We start from the raw sequence: 12,543 nt of genomic DNA, 5'->3' as shown, positions 1-12,543 counted from the left end.
TACCGACATATGTGTACTAACGTAAGTAAACTTCAGTTTATTCTCATTCGTAACTTTGACCTATTAAACTTTAATATCAGAGCATACATGTATATATCGTCGTTATTATGCATGTAATAACAAGAAATGATGAGTGGAATAACAGTACCGCAATTTATTTAGGACCACATTGCATCTATCGTATTCTAGCGGATTACAAAATATCGTGTACTATTGTTACGTATAACTTAAATTTGATACAATACTTTCCAATCAGTGACATGGTACAACAGATATTCCATTCATAAAACTCATTCTTCAAATGATTCACATGTAGAATATAAATACTGTGCCTTCGCAGACTATGGAGCAACCAAGGTATATCATTGGCTAAGATAAAATAATAATAAAATAATTTTTTTTAAATATTCCAACTAGCATTAGCGAATTGTCTTCTATTCCCACCTTTTTAGAGAAGTCTTTGGAACTTTTTGAAGAGTAACATTACGACTCGATCTCGTAAACATTTTTTCTTTCCTATTAAGTTCACATAATCTACATTTTCGCAATACATTACGTAATCGAGTCTAATGCTACGACATATCCCTTTATATATTTCTACCAACCTACCAATTATTTAATTCTTTATAAAAATAAAGCAACGATAAAGAATTAAATCAATTGGCTGTCTTTCGCTACGGCATAAATAAATGAATAAAAAAATTGCCGTAAATAAACATTATCAAACTCCGAAAAGTTTCATTTAAGTCTCCACAGTCGTAACAATCGATTATTTACACTCTGCGTAAACTGTTGTATAAATTAAAAATAATACTTTTTTCTTAATCTTATCCGTTTCATAAAGTTATGTATTAACAAACGAATAAAATACAAACGTCAACGCACGAATATTTTCGATTATTGTAACGACAGATTTAGACAATGAGTAAGTCATGTTAGGTTTCTTGCTAATGTAATTTTTGTTCTTGTGATATATTTACATAATAAAATAAAATGTTTCTGCTAACTCAATCATACACCGGGTTCAACACTCAACTCACATACTAGCATAAATATATGTCACCTATTAAAAAGAAAAAATATACAGGATCGCATTCAAGCATTAAATAAGAATGAAATGCATATATTTACATGGCTTACTCATTGCGTATATGTTTGTATTAGATTAAATTTCTCGTGAAGTTCATATTTTAATCAATTATTCTTTTAATGAAACCAAAGAAATGTTTCAAAATTTTTACGATTGGACCACAGCATTGTAAAATAGGAATCAAATAAAAAGAAAGTCGATGTCTTGAATCTAGATAAAGGTTTTTAACTAGGTTTATCACGATCAAGAAAGTATTCGTGCGTGTACGTTAATTCATCTAAATAAATCAGTAATGAAGAAACTATTTCAAATTATGTTAATCTCCTCTTAAGGATGTATATAGAGCAGGGCAAAGGGAACATAACAAATATAATAAGAGAAAATAAATAAAATGTGTTCTACATAGTGCTACGAAGGATAATTAAACGTCGAAGGAGTCATCAAGTAATTGTTTTAGTTCTTTGAGGTGCTGCATTTTGCTTCCTGTTGCGGGTGAAGCACCTGTCGGGCGACCAACGTACCTGAAACAAAAATTTAGATTTACGGATCAAAGTTAATCATAAACTATACATTTATATCCTTCTACAGCTATACCTTATCATATATTTACATTAAAGTATGATAATAAAAGCTATAATAAATATCCTATTCAAATACTATAACCAACATTACCTTAATGTTCTCTGTTTGGGTTTATTAGATTCTATTGACAGCGACTCGGACACATTCGTTGGTTTAGTTGATGAGAACCAACCACTAAACCACCCTCCGCTACCCCTACTGTCGTATGACGTACTTCCGCTGCTGTAACATGGCCCAATTTTTTGCTTTGCTTAGCAAGCACGCGTACAAGACAAATTATTGATAAATTTTGTGCTTAAGTACATTGCTTATTAGTGATATATTTACACACATCAAAATTTTATAAATTACATCGAAAACGAAACTGTGACAAAGTAAAAAATTTGGGCCACGTGAACAGCTAAACATATGACAAACGTATTGCACAACCAAAATATCGTAATTTTATAATTTGTGTTACAAGTATCAATTAGGTGATTTTGCAACACAAATTCATTATAATGAAAACACGAGCAATTTATACGTATTTTTGTAAGCTAAAATTATACATACATATTGCAAAAGACAGATCTTAATATTTGTTTGAATTTCGATACTCACGATACAGAACGAGCTCCATTCAAAGCTGTATGAAATCTAGGTTGAATGTATGTCCATGCACCCTGATTTTTGTGTTCTTCTTGAGCCCATATTAATTCTGCATTAGCATATTTATCGGCTTCTTTCTTAACTAAATCGTATGGGAAAGGTGAAATCTATAAAAACAAAAGAATACGAGTAAATTTAATTAATAGAATGAAAATAAACAAAAAGGTTTTCGAATTTGATAGCAACTAATATTTACCTGTTCGACTCTCACAATGGCGACTTTATCGTCCAATTCCTTCTCCGCGCGTGCTTTCTTTAAATCGTAATAAACTTTACCAGAACAGAAAATTATCCTTTTAACATTACTGGGATTTTGAGAAGCTACACCTTCTTCTGGTATCACTCTAAGAAATTCTGTATTTTCCAGCATCAAATCGAAACTAGACTTTGCTTCTGGATGACGAAGCAATGATTTTGGTGTCATTAAAATCAAAGGTTTCCTAAATGGCAATGCAATCTGTCTTCTTAGAATATGGAAATAATTTGCTGGGGTACTGCAATTGGCTACAATCCAATTGCTATCGTGTAACTGACGCACAGCGAATTCTTCGCTTTCAGGAGGGAAATAATCTGGATCATCAGCAGACATTTGTAGGAAACGTTCCAAGCGGGCACTGGAGTGTTCAGGTCCCTAGAACAGACGGACAATCATGTAGATAATTATATACTGTCATATAACAAATTTTTTAAACACATATTTAAGAACTTACCATTCCCTCAAGCCCATGAGGTTGTAACATTACAAGACCAGATTGACGTACCCATTTAGCTTGACCACTGCTGATAAATTGATCAATTATGCACTGTGCCGTGTTATTGAAATCACCAAATTGTGCTTCCCAGCACACTAGTGCATTAGGATTAGTCATAGAATAACCTAATTCAAATCCTAAAAGTTTAACAAAAAAAAAATATTTTTATTCGTAATATCATTAAAACATATATATAAAGCCAATTTAAGTAATATCATAACATTACCAAGTACACCAAACTCTGATAAAGAACTATTGCATACAGTATATGGAGCTTGATCTGGGTAAAGATAACACAGTGGTCTGTAAGTAGCTTTATCCACAGTTTGATGATGGAGAACATGATGTCTGTGTGAAAAAGTTCCTCTTTCTACATCTTGACCTGATAATCTAACATGAATACCCTCTTTAAGTAAAGAACCAAAGGCCATAGCTTCTCCAAGAGCCCAATCAACTGTTCGCGCTTCTATCATTTCCATACGAGATTTTAAAATACGCTCGATACCTGTATGTTTATATGTTTCAAATTAATATATATCTAATTAATTAATTCATCCATAATTAGAGAGACATTTACCTTTATGAACCACAAATTCAGCTGCGTTGGGTGGTGGTGAAGAGAATTTTTTTCCAATATGAATGAGTGTGTCTTCTTTAATACCGGTAGGAGATACTTTTAAAGGGTCTTTTCCTTCAAAGAAACCAGACCATGGAGAATCCAACCAATCTTTGTACTTAATATGTGTTTCTTGTCTAGCATTGACATATGCTTCTTCACAAATTTTCTCATATTTATCTTTAACATCCTGTAATATCATTACAAAAACTTAGTCACATATACTCAAATAAGTAAAATATTTCTTATTTCAGTACCTTAACTTCTTCAGCAGAAACAACACTATCATCAATAAGACTTTTGGCATATATGTCTAAAACTGGTGGAGTATTTCTAATTTTTCGATACATCAAAGGCTGTGTAAACATAGGTTCATCAATCTCATTGTGACCATTTCGTCTATATGATACAATATCAATAACAACATCTTTATGGAAAGTTGCTCTCCATTCTGCAGCAACTTTACAAACATGCATTACTGCCTCAGGATCATCCGAATTTACATGGAAAATGGGTGCATTCACTACTCTTGCAACATCTTTCATAAAATCATTAATGATTAGAGTAACCTTAGAACACAAAAAGATTATCTTTTATGTGTATGATGAGATACTTACCAGTACAATATGGAGAGGATCGTGAATGTCTTGGATCTGTAGTAAATCCAATTTGATTATTCACCACAATATGAATAGTACCATGAGTTGTATAATCTGGTAAGTCTGACAAGTGCATTGTTTCAAAAACAATACCCTGCCCACAGAATGCAGCATCGCCGTGCAGAAGAATAGACATGACCTGTTAATATCAGTTTAATCATGAAGCTTCCAGAGAAGTAATAAAATTTTGTTATCAATGTAAATCACTCCGTATAGTGTACCTTCTTGCCTTCGCCATCACCGCGATAAAATTGTTCTGCACGAGTCTTTCCTTGTACTACTGGATCGACAGCTTCTAAATGAGATGGATTTGCCACAACAGCTAAACGAATGTTTTTGTTTGTTACTCGATTCAAACGCTCAATGTATGTTCCCAAATGATATTTAACATCACCAGAACCCTAGATTATTAAGAATTAGTAAAACATATCCATATAAATGACAAGATCAAATTTCGTATTGTAAATATCATATACACTTACATCATCAGCTGCTTCTAGAGCCGCAAATTGAGTGAATATTTGACTCAAGGGTTTACGACAAACGTTAGCAAGGACATTTAAACGGCCACGATGAGGCATACCCATGACAATGGATTCAACTCCTAACTCAGTTGATTTATCAATTACCTGCTTCATAGCAGGAATCAGAATTTCACATCCTTCCAATCCAAATCTCTTCTCAGATGACCACTTGCGTGCAAGGAATGCTTCAAATCTACAGTGAGAATACAAAATATAACAATAAACATTTTATTGTTGGTGTAAATGTAAAAATGTTTAATTTCGATATTTTATATACCCAGTTGCACGAGTTAATCTAGCCAAAATAAGTCTTCTTTCATCATTCGTCATTTCCATAATACCAGGAGTCTCCATTTTTTGTCGAATCCAATTGCATTGTTCCAAAGAATTGATAAACATGAATTCCACACCGATGTGGCCGCAGTAAGCAGCTTCTAGTCTTTTTAAGATTTCACGAAGGGGCAATGATTTTTCTTTGCCACCAATAAAAGTGGTGGATGGCAACTTGAAAATACGATCCATATCGGATTCCTCTGTAGAAATCGAACAATGAAATATTTGCTTATTTTAAAAAAACATGAATATAATAAAAGGCAAACGCAATGCCACGTCACGTATGTATTTATAATAGAATCAATATAGGATAATTAATTCCAAATATATCTAAAAAGACATCTCTTTTGTTATAACTACTTATTATATATAGTACGCACTTCTTTTCATTAAAATATAGTGTATATATTTTTGTAACTGATACTGAAAATGTAAACTATGAAGCAAAAAAAGAGAATTTTATATGGCATGAAACTCAAATACAGTGTTTTCTATATTTGCATTATAAATATATGCAAATAGTTCTTTTAATATCATATGTGAATATATGTATACAAAATGTTTGGCACATGATATATACATGCATCATTTCTTTAAAAAAAAACAAATAGTTAAGATTATAACAAACCCTCTCCACAATATTTGTAAGAAGAGAAATAAATGGAAAACTGAAAAAAGTATTCAAATACAAAGCTGTAAAACTCAATGAAGCATTATTAATAAAAGCAATCACCAAAAATACTAAAATGATAACAGTACAGTAATATGACAAAATTTTTACACATTGGCCACACAATTTATAAAATAAAATAAGATACAGAAAAGTGTAGAAATTTGAAAAATGATATTAAAACATATAGATTATACAAAAATCATTTAATAAATAAATAGGAACTTGAGGAGGAAATATTTGCGAAAAGTATGCTCTATAAAAATACTTATACAAACATCTTTTATTACATCGTACATAAACTGTTAGGTGTGGTAATAATATTATTTATTATCCTATACTTCCTCCAATTTTTCCCAAAAAAAAAAATATTCAAAAATTATTCCTGGCACAAATACCTTTACAGCAAAATATAGCAATCAATGTTCATATAAAGGACCCAAGCACCTTTACAATTTACCTTTAATGCCAATTTTTATGTAATCCCATAGCGAACCATCACATCCCAAAAATACTAATATTTTACAAAAGCTTTAAATTGAACTCTCATTTTAATTATTATTCTTACATACTTTTCATAAGTGTAGCTATTCTGTACTGTAGTTCCTGTGAGTAAGTAGTAGTATGTGCTCTGTTCCCTGTGGACATTATGCTTAAACTGAATAATTAAATTATTGAGCAAAACTCTTTTTATATGTATTACAATAAGGTTTCGCCACTAAATATATTTATCTAAAAACAATATTAATATCATTTTATTAATTTTTACTGTAACTAACTTTGCAATATTGTTTAGATTTAAGGTATCTTTTCTGTTTATTATGCTGTACTTTGTGTCCAGGAAGAAAATGAGATGAAATATGAATCATAATAATAAAAATGATATTTCCAATAATAACAAGTATCATATTGTGGTGAAATAAGTAAATTATTACACAAACATCTTCAAGTTAGGACAATGTTAAAGAAATAATGAAGCAAAATATTGCTTACTTCAAGCAGTTAAATTTTTGATAGTCTTTTTAATACATAGTAATACCTCACATAAAGTACACTCTGGACCTTCATTCCTTTGATTTATGCAGAAACACATTTATTTAGGCTTACCGAATGAGTAATGATTATAGAGCAATTCTTGTGGGTGTCTATCATCAAGATCAGCGCTGTTGATGCCAAGTGGATCCAATTTAGCGATATGATGGCCACGAATCTGTCAATTTAACGCCACATTCATACGAACCAAGTAGTTTTTAGTCCTTCAAACTTCTTAACTCATTACAAACATTAAAATAAATCACTGTGACTAATGTTCACTTAAATGTGTCTTAAAATATTGACTCATATGTTTTCAAGGAATAAAAAGAGAAAAATTATCTTTTAAAAACATCACATCACAGTAATTAAAAGCAAACATACCTATTGATAAAATAAATATTCGTTAATATTGATATGTTAACAGTTAAAGCATGTTATATACATGCTTTCTATAACTAAACCTAGTTTATGTATTTAGAACAAGAATATTTTATTATTTGTTATTTTATTATTTTTTAAGGATTAAATTAAGCAAACATAACTCAAATATCCTTCCACAAAACAGAAACTAATGGTTGTAATACGATATAGATAGTTAAATAATAACTTGTTCCAGAAACAAACATTCCAAATTATAATTGCAAACATATAAAAGCAAAGCTGCTAACATCATCTGCAAGCATGCATAGCAATGATTTCCAATACATTTTCTTACCTTAGACAGTTTATTTGTGCATGATATTTGAAAATACGTCATAAATACTAATACACTTATTATAAAAAGCAACTTAAGAACATTATTCATACACATGTAACATACTATCGATACAAATTGCAAAATATAAACCGATAAACATCCCACTCTTCCTTAAGAGGGACGAGAACATTTTCAGTATCAGTAAAACTTATCATGAATCTACATTCACATAACACCTTCTCAATATATTCGATCCAATAACTTCTTTCTTGTATTTTACTAATATTTTATAAATTTCATGTATTTCATAAAATCTTCTTTATTAAAATACATACACATAAATTACTCCAATTATTTATGAAGAAGGAAGGTATGATAATGGTTAAGAAGGAGTTAATGCATATGATAGAAACCATGATGTTTGTTTTTATGATGTGAAATGTGACATATATTTGGTGAAGGTGTTTTAAAAAGCTCTGGTACTTTAAAAGTCACAATAATCACATAAATTTTGACAAAATTAACTAAACAGATATAATCTAAAACCAGCATTGTAATATAGCATTTATAAACACACCTTTACTTTATACATATAAAAACTAAAGTAATACTTTAAGGAATTGGTTTGGGTAAAAGCCTTACCAAGCATATATTGTCGCAGAACTTGTTCAGGAGATCCCTTGCGGGCTGCATAATGGTTATGTATCAGGTCTGTTTGCATAATACCCAGTGGGTCCAGATCAGCAACTAAGTGACCTCGAGCCTATATGCCAATAAATAATTCCAAAAGGACCCCAATGTATATCAGTTTTTCCATTTTTTTAACTACCATACATTACTACATTATAGAAATACAATATTGCTATTAAAAGTGTAATCACCCCTTAACTATTCACTAATTATTGCTATAGCACATTAAAACTTTCAATTTAGACCTTTAAATTAACCCCTTTAAATTAACCTTTAATTCTAAACTCATATAAAAATATGCATCATAATTTTTTAAACGAAATCTGTAATATTTCTTAAAATTAAAGCTACCGTAACCTTTGGGTAAAATTTTAACTTCATTTGATATATTTGTATAATTATAATTTTACAAAATATAAAATAATATAAAAATATAACTTTAATTTACTTTCTGAAGATCAATTGCCTTTTAATATCATTTTATGCTTTTACTAATTCTCTATTGGTTTCCCTCTTTTTTAGATATGTATTAATAAGTTATAATTTAGAGCTATAATTTACATCACAAATCTAACACATAATTTGTGGGAAATATTTAATTGTAAAACATGCTAGAGGTGATAGATGCAATAAGCATCTAATAAAATAAGGCTATTATGCAATACTTGAATATAATCTGACATTCTTAATCAGTGCTCGAAATATTTTTTCAATGATAGGACGCAATGATGGATTATTTCATGAAATACATGATAGCCCTTAATGAAATAGTTTCAGTATCAATTTCTTATGTCCTATATGTTTCATAAGTTTGCTTTTTTTTTTCTTCTTATCAATTGCAGAACTAACATATCAACTAGATTAGTGAACATAAATATGGTATTAAGAAAAGAAATAAAGATTGTAGACAAAAGGACATGTGGAAATTGAAACAAAACTCTTATTTGATATCACATGCAACATGATAGTAGAAATTTCCCTTCAACATAAAACATACATACAATGTTTCTAGAACACATGCTATAATGTTTCAAGATCAAATAATGACTGAATTATAGTCAAAATATTAAGACACTTTTTCTAATAATCAAAAAGATAAGATAGAACATCTAAAAGCTTTAACATGAAGCCATAAAACATTATATAATTTCACTTAAATTGAATATCTTATGTAAAATAAAAAATATAATTAAATTTTTGTAATGTATTTAATAATAATACACACGTATAAAAAATTTGGTGCTTGGAAACATAATATTTTGTTGAAACATAGTTGTTGTTATCCCAGTTTTTTTAAATACCCAATATAAAATTAACATACCTGATAAGAACGAATAATAGCTTGAACAGCCAGATGGTCATCAATAATCTTTTCATTAACAGGTATTTGGCTCAATTGTGTACCACCACCAAGTGGTAATAATGCTCCTAATGGAACTTGGTTATGACTTGGAGCAAGAGAAGGAGGCGCCTGATATGCAAGACCTGGTGCAGCTCCAGCAGTACTACTGCGAAAAAATGAGTCCCAAGACTAAAAATAAAAGTAATAAAATTCATAAAAAATTACAGTTAATGTTTACTTCAATAACAAGGATATATTCCATGAATTTACTACTAACCACATGTACACTATGAGGATCTTGTAGCCATGCATTATACATTTCTTCTACATAAGTGCTGGAACTGCCATTGAGAAAAGGTTCTGTGGCTACCTTGCTATACTTTCTAATTGGTTCGATAACTATCACCTGTGTGGTCCTTGTCAGAGGATGGCTTCGAACCAACCATGATGCAAACCTTTCAGGCCTGCACATTCGTGGCGCTAAAGGGGCCAATGTACTAAATAGGGTCCTTGCCTTATACATTTTTACCTGCAACAAATATTAGTACCAATATATCTGTTCACTAGGTATCCAAAACTTATAAATCATATATTTATACATTATTTTATGGTATAACTAAACTATTTATATATAATTCATATGATTAAAACTACAAGTATATAAGTACATTATTATCTTTGAGATTGTATTGTACAAAGATCTTTATCTGTAATTACTCACAAAATTGATAGTTTTTATTTAAAATTACTAGTAAATCTTTAGTGCTTTTATCAAATTTTATCAACTTTACTTCATATAAAGATTGGAAAAAATAGATAATTACCAATAATACATTTTGCATTTAAAGGAAACAGCATATTTCCTTAAACAATCCTTTTGTTACAAAACCATAGGATATGTTTGTGTAATAAGAACAAATATGTCCTATTGCTTTGTAAAAAAATTTTGTAATCAAGTCTTTTGCAAGACTTTAATCTATTTATAAAAAAATATTTTTAAATTTCTCTTTAATTTTAATTGTAGATTTCAGTTGCACAACCATGTATGATGTGCCAACTTTAAAACTTAGCACATGATGAAATCAATAACTCTAAGTATATGTATACCACTTACAATTATGGAAGATACACATTTTTTAAAGTAATAATTAAGATATTGTTGTTGATAAATATTTCTTTGAAATAATATAAGTGGTAATCTGCTGATATAGCATATCTAAATCTGCATGTCTACTCAAATTATGTTGATTAGAAATGTACATACATACTTATATATTTTTCATGTATAAAATATAACTTCTTTTTATGCTTCTGAACATTAGCATGTTAGAGGTATATAAAATGAGAAATGGTACATATCCAAAAGATGCTAATGTTACATTGCATATAAAACATAAAATATATATGATATTTAACATTTCTATAGTTTAATAACATTAAAATAATTTTTGTGTAACAGATGTTGTTAAGAAAATGTACAAAAATTTTGCATAAGCTGAAACTAAGATATTAATATATATGGATATGAATTTAAGTATATTAATGGTAAAACAAAGAACATACATGTATATGCATTATAATGCAGACTGGTCTGCACAAATGACATAGTCTATCATAATAAATGACTAATGTAAGACAGATAAGCTAACAAGAAAATCAAAACACATTAAGGAGATTCATAATAAACTCTTTATATTCAACTTTATTGACATGATACAAAACATAAGTAGATATACATTTAAAACAAAAATATTAGGTTAGATTATAATTTATAATATCAAAATTCAATGTGTCACTAACACTAATTATGGTATTACATTGTGTAACTCATATTGAAGTTAACAAAAACTATTCATATTAATTACGCTATACAGACGATAACGAATTATCTATCATTACAACATCAGTAGTCGGTGTGTATATCAATACGTACTTACAATTACTTCATATAGTAGTTTTAATAAAAAATAAATAGCAAAGGATTATTAAAATATATTTCTAGTTTTTAAAACAGTTATGCAAATAAGACGCAATCCTTTGTCAATTAGACAATGTCAGAAACATATGACATTTGTCCGAAAAACGTGGTCAAACGTCAATTTTTTGGCATACCGATAGGGATTAGCAAGAACAAATGAATCTAAGAATCTTATTAAAAGTGAAACTACGAAAAAAAGTGCAGAATTTACGATAGATTTCTAAATACCTATTGCAACTACACAATTACATTTATATCTACATATATGAAAGATAATATTTTTCATTTGAACACAATCATATTGTAGGTTATTTAATTCAATCATTAAGAATATTTTATTATTGATGGGTTAATATGAAAGTGTAAAATAAATGTTAAAAGTTATTAAGGATCTTTTCTAAAAAAAAATACGAAAGAAATAACTATATCTCTTAAGTCAGGTGACTATTTTCGTCTGGTGCAATAATTTTACGTAATCAAAGGTGTCATGAAACAAGATTTCAAGAAAGAATAATATTTATTATTAGAACTGATGTTCTTTATAAGGCGATCAACAATTCTTCGTAGAAATCATCATTATTTTTCGTTAATGTCATAATTAAAAATCAAACATAAATGAGATACAAATCTACGTACCTGATGTTAACGCGACTACGATGACAGGCCATCCACCATTTACAACTCAGGATTAGACCGAACTACGTCTTCTTAAAGTACAACATATCTATAAGCAAGAAACAGACTTCAGCGCACCTAACGGCTAAATATTACAAACCAGTATTACAGTAATTCAATTTAAAAATTTACCAGAGATTTCCCTATTCTAGATTTTTCTTTTTCATTTTAAACTTATCTTTGAATTTAATTATTTCTGAGTATTTTTAGATTGTTGTAGCACTTACATAGTCTTATAATTAAGAAGTATGA

At 29.3% G+C, this 12,543-nt stretch overlaps 1 protein-coding gene across 8 annotated transcripts; it reads right to left on the bottom strand.

Annotated features, from left to right (window-relative positions):
- Positions 1-17: 17 nt before the first annotated feature.
- LOC117234544 (2-oxoglutarate dehydrogenase, mitochondrial) lies at positions 18-12,340 on the bottom strand. Of its 8 annotated transcripts, none has more exons than XM_033495873.1 (17): positions 12,253-12,340; positions 9,916-10,167; positions 9,618-9,827; positions 6,982-7,084; positions 6,447-6,512; positions 5,149-5,404; positions 4,830-5,064; positions 4,569-4,748; positions 4,306-4,486; positions 3,946-4,226; positions 3,650-3,878; positions 3,299-3,577; positions 3,031-3,209; positions 2,517-2,951; positions 2,273-2,427; positions 1,763-1,894; positions 18-1,611 (listed from the first exon to the last, which is right to left on the bottom strand). In XM_033495873.1, the coding sequence occupies exons 2-17, from the start codon at positions 10,159-10,161 to the stop codon at positions 1,512-1,514; spliced, it is 3,267 nt and encodes a 1,088-aa protein (XP_033351764.1). In that variant the 5' UTR covers positions 10,162-10,167; positions 12,253-12,340; the 3' UTR covers positions 18-1,511. The 8 variants fall into 8 exon arrangements, with proteins under 8 accessions (XP_033351764.1, XP_033351767.1, XP_033351768.1 ...); XM_033495879.1 differs by lacking the exon at positions 12,253-12,340 and adding an exon at positions 8,249-8,369 and having other exon boundaries at positions 1,512-1,611; positions 9,916-10,159; XM_033495876.1 differs by lacking the exon at positions 1,763-1,894.
- Positions 12,341-12,543: the final 203 nt, after the last annotated feature.

This window comes from Bombus vosnesenskii, unplaced genomic scaffold (assembly GCF_011952255.1).
Source record: "Bombus vosnesenskii isolate JDL3184/JDL3185 unplaced genomic scaffold, Bvos_JDL3184-5_v1.1 scf7180000013305, whole genome shotgun sequence".
In the NCBI taxonomy this organism is placed as follows: Eukaryota; Metazoa; Arthropoda; class Insecta; order Hymenoptera; family Apidae; genus Bombus; species Bombus vosnesenskii.
This window is presented reverse-complemented; position numbering and strand designations above follow the sequence as displayed.